Source organism: Scardinius erythrophthalmus, assembly GCF_964197995.2.
Source record: "Scardinius erythrophthalmus genome assembly, chromosome: 13".
Taxonomy (NCBI): Eukaryota; Metazoa; Chordata; class Actinopteri; order Cypriniformes; family Leuciscidae; genus Scardinius; species Scardinius erythrophthalmus.
The window spans coordinates 34,295,850-34,318,381 of record NC_138233.1 but is presented as its reverse complement, the minus strand read 5'-3'; the positions used below and the strand labels follow the sequence as shown (position 1 = coordinate 34,318,381).

Below are 22,532 nucleotides of genomic sequence, written 5' to 3'. Positions count from 1 at the left end.
CTGCATGACATAAGGATAAATCTGAAAAAGCATGACGACATAAAAAAGAGAGCTCAATTCAGTCCAGTTTTCTGTACGCACACAGAAAGCCGCCTCTCAGACAGCACACGAGTGCGGATTTGAGCTCTCTTTCGCGTGTTTCTGCGCTTGAATGGACAAACACACACACAATTATGTATACATATCTGTTTTGGCAAGTATTCACGTAAACACACACAGAGTTGTGAGAACATTGGATGTGTATCAGTGTATTGGATCCATGCATTTGGCTTTAAAGTGACAGCAGTCTAATAAACCTGCTGCTGTCATTAATGTTAATCAAACAACAAAAAGGATAAACTATAAACTTTTTTATAGCTTTAATAAGGATTTATCTCTATTTAATTTATACAAATAAATATGTCTGCTAGAAAGACTGAAGAATGTTGCAAGTTGTTATAAAGACTGCATAGGGGTGAATTCAGGTTATCTCAGGTCATCTCAATGGCAAAAAAGTGTCCCAATCAACCTGAATTCACCATATCGTTTATTTTAACCCTCTGAGGTCGACAAACGCGCCGGCGCGTTTTGCTGGATTTTCTCCACATTGTAGCACTATAAACTTAAATTTCTCCGTCATTTATGGTCATACAGAAAAAATAAATATAAAAAAAGAATCTGTGGTATTTCTACTTCTGTATGTGTCCACTTCCAATCAAATCAAAACATTGTGCTTTTGTAAAATAAAGAAAATAAACAGTGTGTGCGTTCTGCCTCTCCGTCGCGGTGAACTTTTTTTTCTTGAGCACGTCTATAAACTGAAACAAAACTCAGCGAATACTTGTCACACATTTATGAGCCATACACCTTTATAAACATTTAAGTGTGTACTTTTAAATGATCGGATTCAAAACGAAAACAAATATTCTCTGTTTAAGTAATTTGTATAAAACCAACAAGATTTCCAGCTTCTCAAACGCTTCCTAATTATTTTTAATTCGGCCACGCCCACTCGCGCAAAAGATATTCACATGCAAATCTCCACATGGAACGCGATCGCCCTCATTACCTCAACAACAAAACACTTCACTTCACTTTTCGTCGAGTTTGAAAGACGTGCCTGAGCTTACATTGGATTTACATCAGAAGAAGAAGAACGATATTTGAAGACAAGAAAGATAAGGTAAGTAATTCTTACATATTAGTTTGCTATTGTTGCATAAATTTCACATTGCAGTTGAACTGTTGCTAGATATATGGTGAATATTATAATATTTAGACCCGTGTTTACTGTTACTGTGTTTGTGGATATCTGCTCAAACGTAGATAGGCTATGTATATGGTAGGCCTAACCATAATGTTTTATATTTGATCGCAATCGCGTTTTAATGTATCATATTTTTGATCGCGATCGCGTTTTAATGTATCATATTTTTGATCGCGATCGCGTTTGAATGTATCATATTTTGGAAAAGCAAAACGCTCCAAACGGCTTCATGTTTTTACTATTATCTCATTTCATATCATCATAACGAATGGAAACATTTGAAGTAACATGATCAATATATTTTTCTCTAGCTTAGTTGTTACTGAAATCTTTTTGAAAATATATATAGGCTGCTATATTGTTATTATTTTATGCAGCACTGCGCATAGCCTATACCTACAAGGCACAACAAACCTGGTGTTCATTATATATTGTTGGAAACATTTGTGTGAGTGTGTGTGTGTATTCTGTGAATTTTAAAAAGCAATTTTAACAAGAAAAATCTAAAATGTATTCCCAAAATCGTGCAGGCCTTTCTCTTGATATCAGTATGTTCACTTTTTTTTTTTTTTCAGGGCCCAGATGCCACTGAGTCCTGCTGACTTCAACATTCACAGTACATGTCTCTGTACATGAACATGGTAAAGTGAAAATCAAACACCTTAGAAAATGAAAGGTATGTACAATGTTTTTAGGAATGGCACAAAGGTCTCTTTCTTCAATAAGTGCTTTTTTGTTGTGTATCTTTGGATTATGTTGTGTTGTAAATAAATCCAAACAATTTTAAAAGCCATTCTTTTTTAAATCTCCTCATTCTTTGTGCAAGGGTGGTCAGAATGATGGGCCCTGATAAGCTCCTAATAGGGCCATTAGGGAGGTTCTTTGTCTTTCTCAGGTGTGGAAAGCTTTCATATTAATGAGGTGATCCGCCTCTTCGCATATTGCTTTCTAACACAAAACACGTCGTAAAATTTTTAAATCAATATATTGTCTTCTCTGAATGAGCAGTCAGGGTGATTCTCACATAGTTTTAGAGCAAATATTCTAGGCTACGTGATACAATTTTCAAAAGTCTTGTGAAGAAATAATCAGTATGGGTTTCATGACCTTATTTCAGTGAGCATTTATTTTTGTATTTTCACAAACCACACATAAATGTCATTATCTCAAAACTACAAACTTTTACATACATTCTGCTGATATATTATTGTAGCAGAGTTTGTGCTGAATACAGTGTAATTAGACTTTAGCCATGAAAATGTCACAAGTAACAGAAATAACCACAAATGTCAGAGCATGTCAGAACACCTCCAGGGCCCAGAAAACAGCTCAGACCTCAGAGGGTTAAAAACAGACCAAGTTCTTGTTTCTTTATTGAGAAGTGGTTTTATTTAAGATAAAGACATGTTAAGTCACAGCAGCTATTATCTGTGTCTGTGTTGCTTGTTCAAACCTTAAAGTCCCCGTGAACCGGAAGTTGCAAACGACTTTTCTCCAGTGTTATGACGTATTTCCCAGTGAAACGGAATATTGAACAGAGGGCAGGGTTTTACTCTAGCGCTCCTCCTCTCCATCTCTGCTCATAGCAGACTAACGGTTTGAGGGGAGTGGTTACGCGTTGCCCAAACCAATTCCTCAAACCTACGTCATCGGAGAAAGTCCTCCAATGCAGAGGGGAGGGGCATTTTCAGATTTTGATTAAAGATTACCATGGTAAAAATTTTTTTTTTAAATATTTTCTTGCACGGATTAATTGTTCACCACAAGACTAGTAATATGCGCTAACAAAGTAAATAGGGTCAATTTTGATTTCATGGGGACTTTAATATCATTCATATAACAGGTTAATGTTTTCTCCAGGAGTATATAATGAGTTTTAGAGAAATGCTTAATTGATGCATTACAATTTAACTTAACTCATCAGATTTTAGTCAACTAAAATCTTATCTTATTAGTCGACTAAATCTAAAACAATTCAGATGACTAAAATATGACTAAAACTAAAAGGCATTTTAGTCAAAAGACTAAAACTAAATCTAAATTTGCTGTCAAAATTAACACCGAGTTCCCTTGTAAGCATAGTTGGTTATGTCTTATTATTTGTTCTCATTTTATTATTGATTGTTTACTTGTCTTTAATAATATTTATGAGAGTAGCTATTGCTGTCATAACCTCATTTAAGGTTTCAGGTGTAAAAAAAAAAAAAGGCCAAGATATTGTTTTCATTTATTTATTACTTTTTTGTGGTGAGGCCAGTGGAAATGTTACTAGGGCAAGTAAAAATCCGACTGTGCCAGAACAAAAAATCCTTAGCTCTGAGCCATGATTGGGAGATTAATCAAATTTAAAATATCAGATGAGCATCAAAACCATTTAATCTGTAGAGAATGTCATAAACAGGTTTCTTTCAGCATAAACTACAGTACGAAGAATGAGTTAAACTTCATGTTGCTGCTGAAACCCCAGCTGTGAAACCATCACAACCAGAACACAAAGTGCTTTGCAAGCTTTATTTACAAAAGGTGGGCCTCATAAAAACAAAACATTTAGCCACTCCATAGAAAATACAGAGATATTACTTATCACCATTCAGCCGAAAAAATACTGAAATATGATTTTTGGTCCATTTCGCGCGGCCTAAGTGAGTACTGCAAGTGAGTCACATGCCTGCAGCAAAGCAACTAAAATCATTTCTGGCCACCAGTGTGGTTCATTAAACAGCAGAAACTCATGCAGAGGCAGTTACTCATGACTTTCACACACACTGCAGACCAAACAGGTTTTAAAACACACATAGCCGAAGACCAAGTTAGGAGGAATTTGCCAGCCAGAAACCTTGTGATATCATGCGTGATATCTGACCTTGTCATATGCTTTATGTGTACTGAACACAAACAAAGTCGAAGCAGCTCTGCCCACACCACTGAACGCTTGCATGGGTGTGTCTGTGTGTGTGTGTGTGTGTGTGTGTTGTGGTGAGAGGCTGTAAGGCGTGGGTTAATGCCATACCTGAGCTGCCAGAGGTTAGTAGTGTTTTGTTAGTTGATTTGAGGTACCCAGCAGAAGAGGATGCTGAGACGCCAGCCTCGGCTGTCTGAGATGGGCTACTGTACACGTTCTTCCATCTAGATGCTGCAAAACACAAAAATCAAATCATTGAACGACCATGTCTAACAACCAGATACAAAACATCATCATTTATTCACCCACATGTCCAGAAAATGAATATCAGCGGGGTGCAGTGTTGCTTTGGACCACACTAACTTTTCAAAATTCACTCGCTCTTCAAAATATATGTTGTGCTCCACAGAAAACAAAGAAAGTCAAACAGGTTTGAAGCAACATGAAGGTGAGTAAATGATGACAGAATTTTCAGTGTTGTGTGAACTATGACTAACTACATTTGTCATTTCACAAAACAGTGAGCATTAAACTTCAAAGACTTTGACAGAGCAACTGACACAACAAAGAAAGAAGCGCAATAACGTTAATAAATATGCACTTTCATCGAGAAGTTATTCTTATTAGAAATGTGACTAATGGAATTATATAAAAAGAGACCCTTAGATTTCAGGGGAAAAAAAATACATTAACTAGTTACTATGTTTGTTCCTGTAGAACAATCAACATTTTTACCTGCTAACATTTAGATTGCGTTTTCATGAATCTATTACTTACAATTCAGAGACTGTCTTGCTGCTTTCAAACTGTGGACAGGTGTGTAAAAGAAATACATACTTATACGCAATTTATATTGTAACATTTGCTTTTTTGGCACACAGTGTAGTGTATTTTAATGATCTTCATTACATTTAACATGGTGACATTAAAGTCCGCATGAAATGGAAGTTGCGATAGTCTGTTCTCCTATATTTCGATATTTAAAAAAAATATACAAAGCAGTTCTGGATTTTTGTCTATCGTGATTTGAATTTGAACTTAAATTAGTTTGGCAAGTAGTTTTTGCTGTGGTTTCGAAATTGGAAACAAGAATTGTGAAATTTCACTAGTATTTAAAATCGAGTAATAAACTTATTTATTAGAATACAAGGTTACAGGAGTCAAAAACATTGAAAACAGAGTAACTATTTTATTTTATTTACTTGTTTGTGGCGGGGCCACTAGACAAAATCTAGTGTTGAGCCATGTGCATGTTACAGATCTTATTGTGAACAATTCAACCATGCAAAATGTTTAATGTTTTATAAAAATGTTAATCATCAAACTGTATCTCTCTGTGGCCCCGTTTACATGTGGTATTAAAATGCGTTTTGGGAATGGGATCACAGAGAGACGAGGGAGACACATTCCCGTTTACACCTGGTGTTCTAATCCGTCTCTTTTGTCCACTTTCAAACACTTCTGTTTTCGTCCTGATTTCTTCGAGGGGAGGGTCTATGGGCAGGTAAACGTATGGGCTTTTTCAGATCTTAAAATGAAACTACTAAAACGCACACGGAGATGACGTAAAACATACGGAGAGCAGCAGCTTTTGTTTCTGCTCTGACCGCAGCAAGACCAGCCGAATGCTGTGAGTGTGTGTTAGAAATCAGGAATAGTGAGAGAACATTGAGCTTGGTATGTTTTTCATCTTCAAACCAAATGCAGGTCGACAAAGTTTAAATCCCGTCTGGCTAGCGCACTTGCCATAATGTTTACATGTTAGGTCAGACTCAGTAGACGGTCTTTTGTGGCTGTTTGAACACATTCGACCGCATGAGCGTTTACACTACGAAAGCAATCCGGTCGAATGCGTTTTCGACTACCTGGGAGTGGTCAAAAGTGGACAAGCTCAAAGCGTTTTACACCTGCATTTCGTCATCGTCCACTTGTGATCAGTTCCTGAATCATTTGGATCATTCTATATTCATCTGTGTACAACAACCCCTTTGTTTTGTTAACATCAGTTAAATGACCATAAAAGTTTCCATACTTTGGTCTAGTCGGTTGATGAGCGTCCGACAGGCGACTTCAGTCTCTGGACTGGGGTGATCGAGAACTTTTCTACACCATTTCAGTGGTGATTCAGGGCCCTGTTCTGCCACAACATGCTTCTTTGGGGACACGTACAACCTGAAGAGAGAAAAACAGGACAGTAATTATAAACATCAACCATGAAATTAAACCGGTAAAATTCGTTTTGGGGGAGAACTTAGAAATTATGTAAACATGGTTTACCCATCAGACTGTTTACAATCATCAGCAAGTCTTACACTGACTCAACGTACTATCCCATAAAGACGGCACAGCAAAGATTCCTGTCATGATTGTTGCTCAAATGTAAATATATGGGAAATCAAACAGTCGCTTCTGTGGGACAGACAGTGTTTACTGGAACAGATGCTTGTCGTTCACTGGTGAAGAATCCATCCATCATGAGCAGCTCATCAAAATGCTGCACATGCCGATAAATACTGCTCTGATGAAGCTCATTCTCTCTCCAGACAGACGCAAACATTCATTTCCTTTTGAGAGGAAGAATTTAACAATGGCAGTAAGATTCCTGATCCTATTTGAAAGCAGAGTCTGGACTGCTGGAGGATTACTGAAGGATTGTCAGAAGTTAAAAAAATACAAGACATTTGAATTAAAGGGGTCATGACAATAAACTTCTGACATACAAGAGGTCTGATAGTGTTAATCAGTCAATTCTTACTGACTGTTAAACAGTTAACTATGAGCATCTTTGAGTTTGAAATCAAGGGTTTGTAGTTTGTCGCTCATGCTTGTCCAGTGACAGCTGAACTCTCTTGTACGCATTTGATTCGCATAAACCAACCGTCATGCTAGGGATGCACGATATTTCGGCCACCATATCGCTATCTGCCAATATATGTTCATTTTTAATGTTATCGGCCCAATAAGAAAATGTGGGCGATATATTAATGCCGATAAATAATGGATTACTTCCTTCGGCTGAGACACTTCTCATGCGCACTGTCCGCCATGATGGTTTTGAATTGCTTGAAATATGACTGGAATCACTTCAAAAAAGGAAAATACAGTAAAGTGCAACATGTGTCTGTCATATAGGCTGCATAAAATTATAATGAGAACATTATCATTGTGTGCTTGGGACATGGATTTTAATGGTGAGACTTTTATGTAATCAGACTCTCAAAAGTTATAGAAAAACCTGGATTTAGATTTATCGGCCAATATATTGGTAATCGCTTTCTAATATAAAATAATTATCGATATTGGCCAAAATTGTTATATTGGTGCATCCCTACAACGCACATGTTTTTATGCAGTTTACAAATGCACACTTCACAAGATCTCACAGCTGGAGTTGAAAGTTTTGAGAAATTATTTGGGGTTTTTTAGACATTCACTTGTTTAAGTGATATAAATGCACATCTGCTGAATGCAGACGGTGGATGAGAGAGTATTATAGTGCGTTTGCCTTCTATTACTAATAATAGAAAAGCAAATGCTATAATTTTTCATATACAGTTTACTTTTTGTTTAACAGTTGTGTCCAGTAATTGATTAGATAGAACAGTAAAACAGAGACAGTAAACTAATGAATAATGGGAAGCCCGACACTGATGCTGGCGTTCTCAGTGTGTTTAAAATAAATGTCCTGCTTCCGACACATTGGCCAAAAAGAAAAACTTATCGGATGATTTTCTAAAAAAAAAAAAAAGCTAAATATCTGCCTTGGCGAGCCATTGGTGAACCACTAATGTCAGCTGTGTGGAAGCTAGGTTGACAATATTGATTTCTCACTTTTAATCAATCTTCATTTTGATGAACCAAGATCTTTTAGCGTGTGCTGTTTTCAGTTAATGCGTGAACAAAACTTTATCAAATATTATTTGTAGCACACATGCCATCCAGTAACAACAATACGCTTTGTGCTGTTACTCCTAATATGAAAAAGCCTGATATTTTAAATTCATAATGAAATTCTGACAATAGATGTAGATTTGATGCTCTTTAATGTGGAATACAACGGTCACGCAAGTTCACCAATCGTCTCTTCCTCTTTACGACTAGTCACAGCAGTAAATAAACATGAATGAACATTAGAAGGCATATTGAAAGACACAGTACAACAACTGCCTATGAATGTTTTACTGGTACATATTTAGATGACTTACTTCACATTAAACTGATATATGAGAGACAATGTTAACAACATGCCAAACAAAATGACACACTGCAGCTTTATATAATGGATCCTATGAAAACTGTTCTAGTCAGTCCACATCCAGGTCAAAACAATCCTCTTTTTTTCACCGTCTAGAATGAGCAGTATCACATGAAGCATAAATCCACCAAAAGCTGCTTACCACGTGCCAAAGAAAGCTCTATTAGCCTCAAGCACCAGATATGCTCATACGGAGAGGATAATTGCTGGCCAATGCCAATCCACCGGAGGATTAGTGGCTGGATTATTCTGCTTAAAATTAAAGCTGCATTAGAGAGATTAGCTGCTTATTATTGTTTTGTTTTTAGGACTTCTCTATTAATTAAACTAATCAATGCAGAATAAAATACAAGAGATGGACTAAACAGAACAGCCTTTAGCCTAATAAATACATTTATGAAAATCAGTCATTTTAGGGCTGCCCCCTAAAAGTCAACTAAAAGTTCGTTGATGAAAAGAAGCTTAGTCGACCAAATATTAATTAGTTGGTTAGTCGCGAAAAAAAAACTCTAAAGCAATTGGCCAAGTCCGGCAGTCTGTGACAGACTGTTAAAACGGCTAGACCATGTGGTAATTATATATTTTTTTGGTCACAAACATTTATCATTTGCACGTGTTCTTACGCCTTGCCAGTTTAAACAGGCAAGCGCAAGATGAAGCAAAAGAGAACTCAATTTGGTTTTCTGTGCACACACACATCAGGAGCGAGCGCTCCGAATACTAAACTGAATTCTCTTTCAGGTCTTCTTGCATTTGAAAGGACAAATTTACACAAAATTCTGTCAGAATGCCCATCTTGGCGAGTATCTCAAGATCACACTTCGGCTTCATTAGTGTTAGCTGTTCATTTTAGAATTTTTTTTCAGAAATATTATTTTAGAAACATTTCCCGCACATTTCAATCCAAAATAGGACTGGGCAGTTTATCAAGTTTGTACGCTAGGCTATATCATAAGATATTTCTATAAACATTATAGGATGAGGCAATCCAGTTTATATAGATATGCCGTAGTTTGATAGTACGAGCGCATCTGAAAAACAGTGTTGGGGAGTAGTTAACTACAAGTAGCGACGCTACTAACTTAACTACATTTTTCAGTAGCTTGGCAGTAGCTCGGTTGCTTTTTAAACACTGTAGATTTTCCAGTAGCTAACTACTTTTTGCAGCAAGTAGCGGTGTAGCGCGAGCAAAAGCTACATTGCGTTTTGTCGAGTCTGCGCGAATCAGCTCGATGCAAGGATATTCTTCTTGTTAGATTACAAACTAATTTTTTGCCACTAGTCACCTGTTGTTTAATCACGCATCTTGCGGCTAACGGTTCACTGACGTACAGAAGTGGGTTGACACACCCATATTATCCATGATGGAGCAAGACGTGGCGGCAGATTTGGAGGATGGAGAAACAACTAACGTTAATTACCCATGGCCTTATTTGTCCAAGTTCATGTCTCTCAAAGCAACGACAAGTAAAGGTTACACTTTTGTATGCAATCTTTGCAAACCAAAGTTTAAAACGCTGTCTACGTCGAAGACCTCAAGCACAAATTTAAGGACGCACATTCAGGTGAGTAATGGCCATTTTAAATGTATTAATTATCCTGCTTTATTGCTCTCTATGTTACATCAAATTTCTATTTCTGATTTAATTACAATGACCCGCCATGATCTGTCCGCCAGTTTGGTAATGAACATAAAAGACCACTAACGTTTGCGCCATCGTGTTTGTCAGTTGAACAAAAAATGTAATCTTAGTTTGTTTATCGCACGACAAAGGCTTTGATCTAATTAAATTGCTGTATAGATTTGTTGTGACTGGTTTCAGAGTGAACCGAACTGTGCTCACAAGCAGCTTGTGATTCACGTTCTTCTTTCACAGTAAATTCTGCGAGCTCCATCACTGCATGTGAGCGAGTTTAACGTACATTTTTCAAATACCAGTTATGCTGTTTAACGTTCACATAACTTCCAACATTTGTGTTTAAATACTAAATATTTTACTTAAAACATTCCTCAGACACTTATTCAGTTATTTATAATATACGTTGTTCAAAAAAATCAAAAGTAGTTTCAATGTAGCTAGCTACTTTTTGATAGTAACTTGTAGTGTAGCTAACTACTTTTCCAAAAGGGTAGCTTGACTGTAGTTTAACTACTTTAACTTACGAGTAGCTTGTAGCTTGTCAAACTACAGTTTCAGAGTAGCTTCCCCAACACTGCTGAAAAATGGCGGAGGACAAGCAGTGAGTTGCTGTGGGGAAAGTGCGTAATCCAATGTGTCCTAAACCTGAGTCATGCTTTATATCCTCCCGTGGACAGGTGTTGAAAATTAGCATCTGTGCTAAAACACCCAAGCAAATGCATATGGTTCGTCCAATGTAATTGTAGTGTCCATGTCAAATAAAAGATAAACACATAAAAATACTAAGGCCTTTCCGCGTCAGATGCTCGGACTACTTGTGCCGTTTAAAGGTCCCATGACATGAAATTTTCACTTTCTGAGGTTTTTTAACATTAATATGAGTTCCCCTAGCCTGTATATGGTCCCCAAGTTTCTAGAAATTTCAATCGGTGTAAATCGAGCTTTTGCTATCTTTCTCTGCCTTTGAGAAAATGGAAGCTCAATCGCGCTGATCTTGAATCTCCTCCTTGTGACGTTATAAGGAGGAATGTTACCTCCCCTGTCTCTGCTTTGCCCGCCCAGGCGCCCAGAGAATATTTTCCGCCCATGAGAAAATGAGCTAGGAAGTAGGAACGCGCGCGCGCAATTTTAGTTTGTCCACGAGAGATATCATGGCTTTTGAGCGAGCGAAGCATAACAATTGCTCAATAATTGGATGCAACGTTACAAATGAACACCGAAGGGTTAATACAGAGCTGGGCTTGCTGAACGTCTGAAACTAAAGTCTGGATCACTCTCTTTGGCTCAGCTACACACCTCGGACAAGTAAGTCAACTAATGATATATAAGTGTGTTGCTTTACTGTTTATGGTTGCCTAGACTGTTACACGTAGAATGTGGCTGTCACATTAGCTATGCAGCTATGCAGTTTATGTGTGTGAATACACACACTCACTGTAACGCGAGTGTTGTACACTTCTTTGTTATTTGGATAACCGTTTTCCTGTTGGTTATACGGCGCGCGCGATATCCGCATTTCAAGATCGCAGAGCTTGATGATGTAATTGTAATAAGATAAATTACAGATGTTACAGATCTCTTATGAAAAGGCAACAGTAGGTTAGCGTTAGCTACATGATAATAACTGTAAACCATCCGAATAAAGTACCGTATCCAGACATAATATTTTAAACTAACCATTCGGAAACGTCCTGCTGGAACCGCTGAGTTGTTGCTCTCCATCCGGATCAGATTCTGGGTCAAACTGAAATGCTTGAACGACTGCGTGTCTTCGTGCCATTGCTATATCCAACGTTAACATGCACGGACCGGTACCGTTGCGCAAGATGGTCAAGGCCACACCCACCCTCCACCTTGCGCCGCCTTTCTCCTCCTCATTAGTATTTAAAGCTACAGACACCGAAACGGCCTGTTGGAAGGAAGCTCATTCTGGGACTGGCTTGTAGTGGCTATAATTCTGCACCGAGGCTGGATTTTTGAAAACAGATTTCAGATACAGTACTAGGGACCACTAAGGCCTATATTAAAGCCTACAAAAAGTAGCATGTCATGGGACCTTTAAAGGAACACTCCGACTTTTTGGGACTTTAGCTTATTCACAGTATCCCCCAGAGTTAGATAAGTCCATACATACCTTTTTCATTTCTGTGCGTTCTGTAAGTGTTATTTGATGCACCCACCGCTAGCCTAGCTTAGCACAAAGACTGGATGTAAATGGATAAGGTAGCATACTAATCCCAATAAGTGACAAATTAATGCAAACATTTTCCTATTTACATGTTGTGATCTGTATAGTCACAGCGTGTACAAATAACAAGGCTTTATGAGACAGAGACCATTTTTAATCGTATAAATACTGGGAACTATATTCTCACTAGGCGTAGGAGCACAGCTACTTGGGCGGAGTGGCTACTTTGTTTACGGAACCATCAACATGGCGTCTCGTGTGCTGCGCTAATCACTCCGCCCAAGTTCACAAGACTAGTAATATGCGCTAACAAAGTAAATAGGGTAGATTTTGATTTCATGTCGACTTTAAGCTTTGTATCAGTAGAAAGCCGGTAGTATTTTCGAATGACCATGCTTCCCTCCCTCAGGTCCCCCTGAGACAAGCGATTTCTGTATTGTGTGTCTGGAGAAAAGCCTCCGATGACGCAAAAATCATCATTTAGCGTCATCAGACGTTTTTTTGTCCAGAGGCGAGAGACTACAGCTAGTAGGAGGAGCTCGTTCCGCATGTTTTCAACCCGCCCATAGGGGGATCTCACGATAAAATGTCGTCTTTTCAGTTTTGAGTCAACTAGTAGTCTAGTTGTATCATTTCTTCTGATACTGCCCTCTGTAACTGGTAGGCGTGGCTTGGGAGTGGCCTCGTAGGGCAGCGAAGCAAGTGCATTCTGGGAGTTGTTGTCTTTCATCCACATGAACCAAAAATACATTTTCTGGCAACCCAATTTAAATACACATTCATCTTTCCAGCGGTGAAATATCGCTTTAAAAATTAAAACTGGGAATAAAAATAAAAAAAGTAGCCAATCAATAGTAAAATGTATTCATTGGGCTGAACAAAACTTCACCAAGGCACTGCACCTTTCAGCCTGACCTTCCCTAATATCCAAAGTGGATTTAAAACAGCTCAACCACAGAGAAGAACAGCTGACCCCAGCACTAACATGGCAAGGCCAGGCTTTCACTTTGATTCTAGAGATGCCACTGGACGTCCCGTGTTTACACAGGAAGATCCCACTCTCTCAGCCCCTCTCAAATCACGGCCATTCACCAATGCATCACGGTTACATTCAGAAAGACAGCAATCACAAGATCTCACACTAAATGACTTTACTCATATCAGTCCAAGCTCATAAGACTTTGGGTCATCTTCAAAACACAAATCACGATATTTGTAATGGAAATCTGAGAGTTTAATCCAAGTTTTGTGAGGAGATCTGATCGCTTTATATGATGAACAGATTTAATTTAGGCTTTTATTCACATACAAAACACATCACATATGATGAACACAGAAACTCAAAGTACTGCATGAAAACCAATGAGGTTTGTTTTAAAGTGTGATGCCCTTGTCAAAAAAGTACCGACTGGCTACAATGATCAACGCACGGAAGTGTTTGAAAGTGTTTTAAAAAAGTGAGCGGGATCGGAACTCAATCGTTTTATCTCCTTATAAAACTTCTAAGTTCAGGTTACCTGGACTTTCAACGGAGGGACATTAGTTCATTAGTTTCCATCTACATATTTTTATGCATATTATGGGATTCCGCATAAAAAAAAATGCTTTTACTTTTACTGAAAAAAATCCCTCAATGCGCAACTTAAAATACATAGGCCTATATAATATCAATGAATCAAAAATAATTGGTTCAAAGAAAGTTTTAAAAGCAAGTAATCATATGGTTTTATTGAACAACACTGTTAAAATACATAATGCCATATACATAATATAAACAATCAACTTCTGCACATTATGTATTATAACAAATGTCGGCAGAGGGCACCGACGAGGGTGATTGTTGTTACACTTTACAGCAGATCAAATCCTTTTTTAAATTAGCCAAACAAAATTTAACTCATGTTCACTTAAAGGTGCTGTATGTAGTTGCTCAACTAAAGCATAAAAATACCATAATATGTTTGCAGATATTTAGGAAACAAGTTCACATACTCGTTTCTCTGAAAAACACTTCTACAGCAAGTTATTTTACTTATTATTTTACACGTTCCGTGTCTGTCAGTCGGGTTTTGTTTTGGTCTGTGTGACTCCGCCCACTGCCTGTTCACCCAATAGTATTTCGACACCCCGGGATGCCAGTTGGCAGGAAACACAGCGTATCGCAGCCTTGGAAACGAGCAAACAAACTGGTCAGAGACTGCAGATTCCACACAACCTAAAAGGCCTCGGTGTCCATCTAAAAATCTCTATGAACGAGAGCAAATTAAAACGAGGATAAATCAACTCATTAACTTACAGTCTGTAAGTTGCCTCCGGTTTTCATCATCAATTGCACTCGCCGATTTTGAATTTGGACTGCACTGTCATTCTTACAGCACCTTTAATCTTTGATATTTGGCCTCTTCTTCACAACAGAAATGCTACAACAAGGTTTTAAACTTTAATTGTGAAATCGCAATGAACAACAGTTTGCATATTTAGAAACATATTGATGTATTCTCCTGTGTTGGCGTAAGTTTATAAATGATTTACGTTACAAATTTGGTGAAATGGCATTTGTTGCGTTCCCGGATGAACGTTCTAAGCAACCCAAAACTCCCAGAGATGGAGTTTGTTAACCGAGCTGCTGAGACGCATGTAATAACAGCGCAACAGTTCACTATGAAACACAAAGCCCATCAGACTTTACATGCCTTCACAATGGCACTTTGCTATATTATAATTTTTAAATGGTTTAAATAAATTGTGAAGCCTAATAAAACGGTCAAATAACATGGTTCATGGATTCTCGTCTGCTGAAAGCGCCACTTCCGGAGGTCCGGCATTTTTTTATTTTTTTTATTCAAGCACTTGAATTGAATCGAGGCCCAAATGAGTTTGTGTTTTGTATGTGCACTCTGAGCCGCAAGTCATTTAAGATAGAGGACATTTTTTTAACCCAAAAGTCTTATGGGTTTAAGGGTGAGTTAATTATTTTTGGGTGTACATTAAAGGAGGGCTCTTTTAAATTGATCCAGTAAGGAGCCACTTGGCTAACATAGCATACGTCAACCCAGCAACCCTAGCATCGTGGAGATGAGTTTTGAATGATCGAGCAAATGACACTCCTATATTTTCCAAAGAAAAAGAGTAGTATATACTCAGTGCTGCATGACATAATAATAATAATAATAATAATAATAATAAAAGCGATTACACTTTATTTTAAGGTGTCCTTGTTACGGTGTTATTATACATTTAAGTACTGAGTAACATTAATCACCAATCATGTACTTACTCCTGTTTCTGGAGATCTACCTTCCTGCAAAGTTCAGCCCAACCCTTATCAGACAAATGAATCAGGTGATTAAAGGGATAGTTCACCCAAAAACGAAAATCACCCAATGAGTTACTCACCCTCAAGTCATCCTAGGTGTATATGACTTTCTCCTTTCAGATGAATACAATCAGTTATATTAAAAAATGTCCTGGCTCTTCCAAGCTTTATAATGGCAGTGGGGTTAATAAAGGCCTTCTGAAGCGAAGCGATGAGTTTGTGTAAGAAAAATATTCATATTTAACACATTACAAAGTAAAATTCTAGCTTCCGGCCAAACGGCCATACACAGTCTACTTACACCTAATGCTAATATGGATTTTTTTCTTACACAAACTCATCGTATTGCTTCAGAAGGCCTTTATAAAAAAAAAAAAAAAAAAAAAAAAAAACATTTACAAAGCAGAGTTGGTTCACATTGTTCAGAGTTCACATGTTTTTGACATGCAGGCTCGCATGCGAAAGGCGAAATGAGCGAGGAACAGGAAAAAAAGCACAGACACGGCAGATTTGGTCGCAAAAAGAAACGCATCATCAGTTATCTGGAAATATTTTGGCTTCAGAAAGAATGATGTTGACCAGAAGCAGGTAGTTTGTCGGGAATGCCTTGCAATTGTTGCCACAACACGCGGAAACACGACTAATTTGATCATTGAAGTCGGCACCACAAAGCCCTGTGTGACTAGTGCAAAGCAAGATCTGATTGCCGTCCAAAACAAAAAAACATTTTGGATTTGTTTGCCAGTGTTACACCATATGAGAAGGGTTCCAAGCAGAAAGATATCACTGATGCGATAACATTTCACCTCACGAAAGACATGGTACCAGTTAACACCGTTACCAAAGAGGGTTTTAAAAGCATGAACCGGTCGCTTGACAAGCGGTATGTAATACCTTCACAAACCTATTTTTCTCAAGTTGCCATCCCAGAGCTGTACGAGAAGCACAAGGCACTAGTTGAAACCGAGCTGTCACAAGTGGAATATTAAGCAGCAACAACAGACTTGTGGTTTGCAAACAGCATTTTTCCCGCAGGATCATACATCGCAACGGGGATGAGAGAAGCACTGGCTGCTTGGGGCCTGGATGAGAGACGTCTAGTCTGCATTACAACAGACAATTGCTATGCCATGCATGACTTGACTTGAAATATAACATTTTCCTAAGTTTAATCAGTTTCATAAATGCTAGTTTTGTAAGCCATTTATTGTTAAAGGCAAACTGATTTTAATTTGTTAGGCTTTAACTCAGGTCCTGTCTGAGGACAAGAAGGCACGGCATCTGATTCCAACCTGGCAAGATACAGATGTCCTGGAATCTGTCAGCAAGACACTGGGCCCACTGCTGGACTTCACAGATGCAGTGTCAGGAGAAGACTATGTCAGTGTCTCCTGTGTGAAGCCAGTTCAACACCTCTTCAACACTTCAGTGCTGCTAATGCAAGAGGAAGACACAGACCTGACCAAGACCTTGAAGAAGGAGATGTTGTACTACAATAATGAGAAATATAAAGAAGACATTATTCAGCAGCAGCTTGACGTGGCTTCTTGTTCAGACCCCCGGTTCGAGATGGACTTCATCAGTGCATGCATCAAGCCCAGAGTGAAGGCCAGAGTTGCATCAGAGATGAGGGAAGGCCTGGAGGAGACATTAAGCTGCAGCACTGAGGCGTGAGGGAGAGCCCGAGGTTGCTGAAGCGTCCCAGACAAAAAAAAGCCAAGAAGTCCTTAGGAAGTTTCTTTAAACAGAGCGGCGTTGCAGCAAAGGGTGATTCCTCTGTGACCTTCAAGGACGCTGTGGAAGCAGAATTAAGCAACTACATGCTAACACCTTCCATAGACACAGAGCAAGATCCACTTGCATGGTGGAACACACACACAGAGTAAGCTTTCCACATCTCGCCAAGCTCTGCAAATATCTATGTATTCTTGCTATACTGTAAGTTCCCTCTCAGAGAGGCTTTTCAGTGCAAGTGGCAACACAGTCACTTTCCAACGCTCAAGTCTGCGATGGTATATAGACGCTTAAGCACAGATGCTTAAAAGGCAAATTGGCATATTTGAACATTTATATTTACTATATTATGCAACAGTTGTGAGAAAAAAAATATAATATTTAATATTGTATTTAATCTATTTATCTACTAGGCACTCCATTTAGAAAGAAAGAAGTTTTTTTATATATATATACAGTTTTTGAAAAGTTTAATTTAATCTTTATTTGTTAGCTATGATGACCACCACTTGTTTTACTTTGGCACTGTTGCTAAGAAATTATAATTTTTTTATTATAAGTTAATTGTTGTTCATTACAACAAGTTTAGCTTATTACAATTTATTTGTTTTATAAAAAATATTTTTTTGTATTTTTGTAAACCAATTTGTTGTTGGTGGTGTATAGTGGTTTATACATTTTGTTTTTAAAATTTTGTTTGCTACTTTTCTATTTTCAAAAAGAGTTTATGAAGTGTCCTCTTCAGTGTAGTGCTCTATTTTAACCTGTCCTGTACAGAGATCTAGCCTCCTGTAAACTCCAGGATCCATTATTTTAGAGCAAGTGACATACATTATTAATATCATGACATTTTAGATCCTTCACTTGCCTGAATTGATAGAAGAGTGAATAATATGGTGAGTCAAACAGTGTATTAAACAACCCAAAAGAAATCAAAAAGTAATTTTTCAGCTTTTTTAATATATTTTTTATTATATTTATTTTCTACGAAGATGCAATTGATCTTGAGCAATTCAAGACATCTAGTGAAAAATTCAGTATTTCTTCATATCGTAATATATATCGCAATGTCAGTTTTTCCCAATATCGTGCAGCCCTAGTGTGGAGATCTTTTATCATGAATGGATGCACTTTTATGGACTTCAAAACAGAAACAGCCATTCACTGCCATTATCAAGCTTGGAAGAGCCAGGACATTTTTAATATAACTCAGATGTATTCGTCTGAAAGAAGAATGTCTAGGCTAGAATGACTTGAGAGGGTGAGTAAATAATGGGCTAATTTAAATTTTTGGGTGAACTATCCCTTTAAGATCATCATGAGCACTTGATAATTGTGTTGTTGGATCAGGGTTGGAACTGAACTTTGTCGGTAGGTAGATCTCCTAGAACAGGACTGGCCACCCCCGCTATAAGGGTTAGGGTTAGTGGATGCATGTTTTACAGTCATTACTATAATGTGTAACAAGGAGGACACAGTAAAATAAAGTGTTACCGAAAGATCAATAAACCCACCAGCAGTCTTCGTCGTCGGCCTGAGCACACGTCTCCAAGTCAAGCACATCCACCTCGTCCAGGGCGGACTGGTCCATTCCCGCGTGCCCCGCTCCCAGCGCCTCTGAGTCGCAGACCTCTGGACACAGACCAGCGCTGAAGCGTGCCAGTGTGTGTTTGGAGCCAGAAGCACGCGGTGAGCTCAAGAACCCGTCCTCATCCTCAGGCCTGCAGGCGTCAGGCTGCGGAGACATGTCCTCACTGCTGCTGCTGCCCGCCGGAGGAGACAGCGAGTTCCCAGCATCCTCTGCTCTGGGGGACGTGTCCATGACCTCGTGCAGGTTGTTGATGTTACTCCCTGTGGTGAGGTTGCTGTTGGCTAGTTTGCTGCCCCTGTTGCGCAGGGCTTGATTCTGGACCTCCAGGCGTCGCACCAGCTCCTGAAGCTTTCGGACCTCCTCGAGCTCCGCTGCGGTCAGGGTCGGCCCGAACTCGGGCTCAGAACTGGACATCGTCCCGTCGGCGTCACCATTATCGGCTGGCTGAATGACACTTCCACCATCAGGGACGACCATTCTCCTACAGAGCGAAATAAATCAAGATAAATTATAAAAAAAATTACAGAAAACTGCATTTCACAAAGCTTCTTCAATAGGGATTTTCTTCATTTCTTTACTACCGTTCAATTTATTTACGTACACTAATACATGTATTAGGCAGTTTGTAAACCGTTTTGAGGTGTTTTATTATGAGAAGGCTATAATAGAAATACTAGCTGGTTAATAAAGTAAGTATAATACATATTATTTATTAATATCATTATTTGTTTTATTATCCGATACTAATCTGCAGACGCTTCTATTTTTGCAGTTTGATCACAGCCAAAAACAACAATTCAGCAACAGATAACAGGGGCTTTATCTTCTCGTGTGTTTAACAAACTTACAAGTGCTCACTTAAAAGGATAGTGAATTACGATTTTGTCATTCACTAAACATCAAGTTGTTGCAAACCTGTACGAATTTCTTTCTCCTGCTGAACACACAAAAAAAAGATATTTTGAAGAATATGTCAAACCAAACAGTTGATGAACCCCAATGATTTCCATAGTATAAAATAAAATAAAATAAATAACATTCTCCATCAAGTGTATGGTTTGTCATATTCTTCACAATATTCATTGTGTTCAGCAGAGGAAAGAAACTTAAACATGTTTGGAACAACTTGAAGGAGAGTAAATGATTTTTGGATGAACTATTCCTTTAAATGGTGTTTTTATTTTATATTTTTACCATTATTACTATCATAATATATTAAATTACATATGATTATGTAATAGTAAACATAACACATATTACGTTTATAGATGTAATTGTAGAGATGGTCAAGAAATGTAAGGTTAAATCTAAATCTGTTACACTTGCGAGCTTTTTCAACTAGAAGGTTAATATAGCCATATAGAGCGACAGATATATTATACTATATACACATAATGTTAATAAAATGTTCACAACAACAACAACGGCACACAAGTTAGCAAAACAAATAAACAAACCAGCAAACAAATGAGGTTTATTTAAACTAACAAGGATATACTTAATGAAAGACCTCACAGAACGTGAATTATTCTGTTGAGATTAAACAATGCTCATATCTTTAGCGAGTATGTGTTTAATAACACCGAAATATTGATGTAGTTATTTGAATCAGCGTTAAGCTAATATGTTTGTGTCTAGTAGCGTGTAAGCTGAGCTACTGTTTCCAATTAACTTATTACTGACACAATAATCAACATACCTCTCCTTTCGCCCCAGTTTCTGCAATTTTCCGATCTAACGTTTCGATATATAAAAAATAAATAAATACATTTAAATAAGTAACCCGCCGATTTTTCGCTGTTATGTTTCAGACAGTATTTTGCCTGTGTGGAGCTAGTTAGCTCGTTTGCTATCGACCTGAGGTGATTGACACCCCCTTAGCCAATCGAATGAAAGGTCCCGCCCACTGCAGTAAGGGACTTACCATGTATGGAAGTGTAGCTCCGCCTACTGGAGGCTAGTTGTATTTGAGCATTGGCTGCAGTAACAGGGTCTGTCCGGCAGGTGGAGGCACGATACTAATGTACACTGCAGCTTTGTTTATCGGGTTTCTTCGGTTTTTTCCTTTTGCTTACCCCTGACATGTATGGTTATATGTAGCCTGTATGTAAATTGTTTTGTTCTTATTAAAATGCAAAAAAAAAAAAGCTTTTGTTGGTAGGGCTGGTAGGTTCACAGTAAAATACTAGTGTGCAAGTTCCTGAACACTGCCTAGTGCTTACTTTTGTAAGAATGTGAAACGGCACAGCCATTATGCAACAATAAACTCCAAACAAAAGTTTTTGTTGTTTTTTGTTTTGTTTTTTGTTGTTGTTGTTGTTGTTTTGTCACTTGGCCAGCAATCTTGCAAGTAATGCTGGACGAGGAAACTTTTTAACAGGAAGAAGTTCAATGAATTGCATTGTGGGACACTACACCATGCATTGTCCTGTTTAGGCACATTTTGACAATTTGTAGTTGACCATCTGGTGATGCATATAGAATTTTTGCATGCTATTTACTTCATGTAACTTTGTGAGTAGGCCTACAACATGCAATGCCAAGTATGCTTTTATTGAACTGAGACCAGTGGAATGGTTTAATATAGGTAAAATACTGCTCTCCTTCATTCATAGGACATGAAGCCTGCATTACGATGTAATACTGTAACATGCATGTTTTTACCGAAGGTATTACATTGTTTATTAATAGTCCGACATATTTTTAAGGGAACCGTTTGTTGAAACTTTAGACAGAATGTATATTTTAAAAAATGTAAGTATATTGCTGTTTTCATATGGAGTTCACATGCAGGAAGAAAAAACACCTCAGTTTTATTCAGAGGCCCAAACTGAGCAAAAATACGCCATTTGGTGCAGTTGCTGATATTTATATGGCCAAAAGTACGAAATTCTTATCTTTGTAACAGTATATCAGATTACTTACATGAAATGCATCAGTTGTCACTCTATATCTGCCTTAGTAAGATGATATTTAAATGCTTAGTTTTATGATCAAAGCTTTACTTTAAAACACATGCAATACAAGGATTAACCTTCCTCAAAAGCCTGATGGATATAGCTGATACTCGCATATATGAACATGATCTTCATCTTAAAATATTACTTTCAATATGCAAATTATTCTTACGTTTACTTTATAAAAACCAGTGAAGACTTCACAGCAAAAAGACACGTGAAGCAAGAGCTGAAGGTAGATGTTTTCACTGTTATACTAAAAGGCTTTTATTTGCTAAAAATATCAGCCAGACAACAGAAGGCATGAAGTAGATCGTGAACAACAAGTTTTTCAACAACGCTTTGATCGTGGTGATAATTTAGACGCCTTTATATTTGCATTGTGTAAATCTATAAAGGACATCCAGCACAAAATCTGAATCTTCTGGCCATTCATTACACATATCCGCACACACTGAAAGTCATTGGGTTAGAGCTACTGTGTCTTGAAGTGTGTATTGTTGGCTGAATGCATAGCCTATTTACGTACTCATATCAATATGCTTCAAACCCCTCTGACTACATGCATAATGGTACTACGCATTAAACCCCCCTGTAGTCAATAATTGTATCCCTTAAAACTCATCTTTGATCACCAAAATTACATATTTAAACGTTTTTTCCTTGGAAGAAAAAAATCGTCATGCCTTAAAATAGCTTGAAT

The 22,532-nt window shown here is 37.9% G+C and overlaps 1 protein-coding gene across 3 annotated transcripts in view; it reads right to left on the bottom strand.

Moving 5' to 3' along the window:
- The window catches only part of LOC308701224 (SLAIN motif-containing protein-like), a 32,928-nt gene extending 12,177 nt beyond the window's left edge, over nt 1–20,751 (bottom strand). For 2 of the 3 annotated variants that reach the window (XM_081383414.1, XM_081383416.1), the window contains exons 1-4: nt 20,572–20,751; nt 18,796–19,353; nt 6,181–6,320; nt 4,257–4,379 (exon numbers count right to left, since the gene is read on the bottom strand). In XM_081383414.1, the coding sequence (XP_081239540.1) occupies nt 4,257–4,379; nt 6,181–6,320; nt 18,796–19,349 (817 nt within the window). In that variant the 5' untranslated portion in view covers nt 19,350–19,353; nt 20,572–20,751. The remainder of the gene's footprint in view (nt 1–4,256; nt 4,380–6,180; nt 6,321–18,795; nt 19,354–20,571) is intronic. The other variant, XM_081383415.1, reaches the window with a different exon arrangement.
- Nucleotides 20,752–22,532: the final 1,781 nt, after the last annotated feature.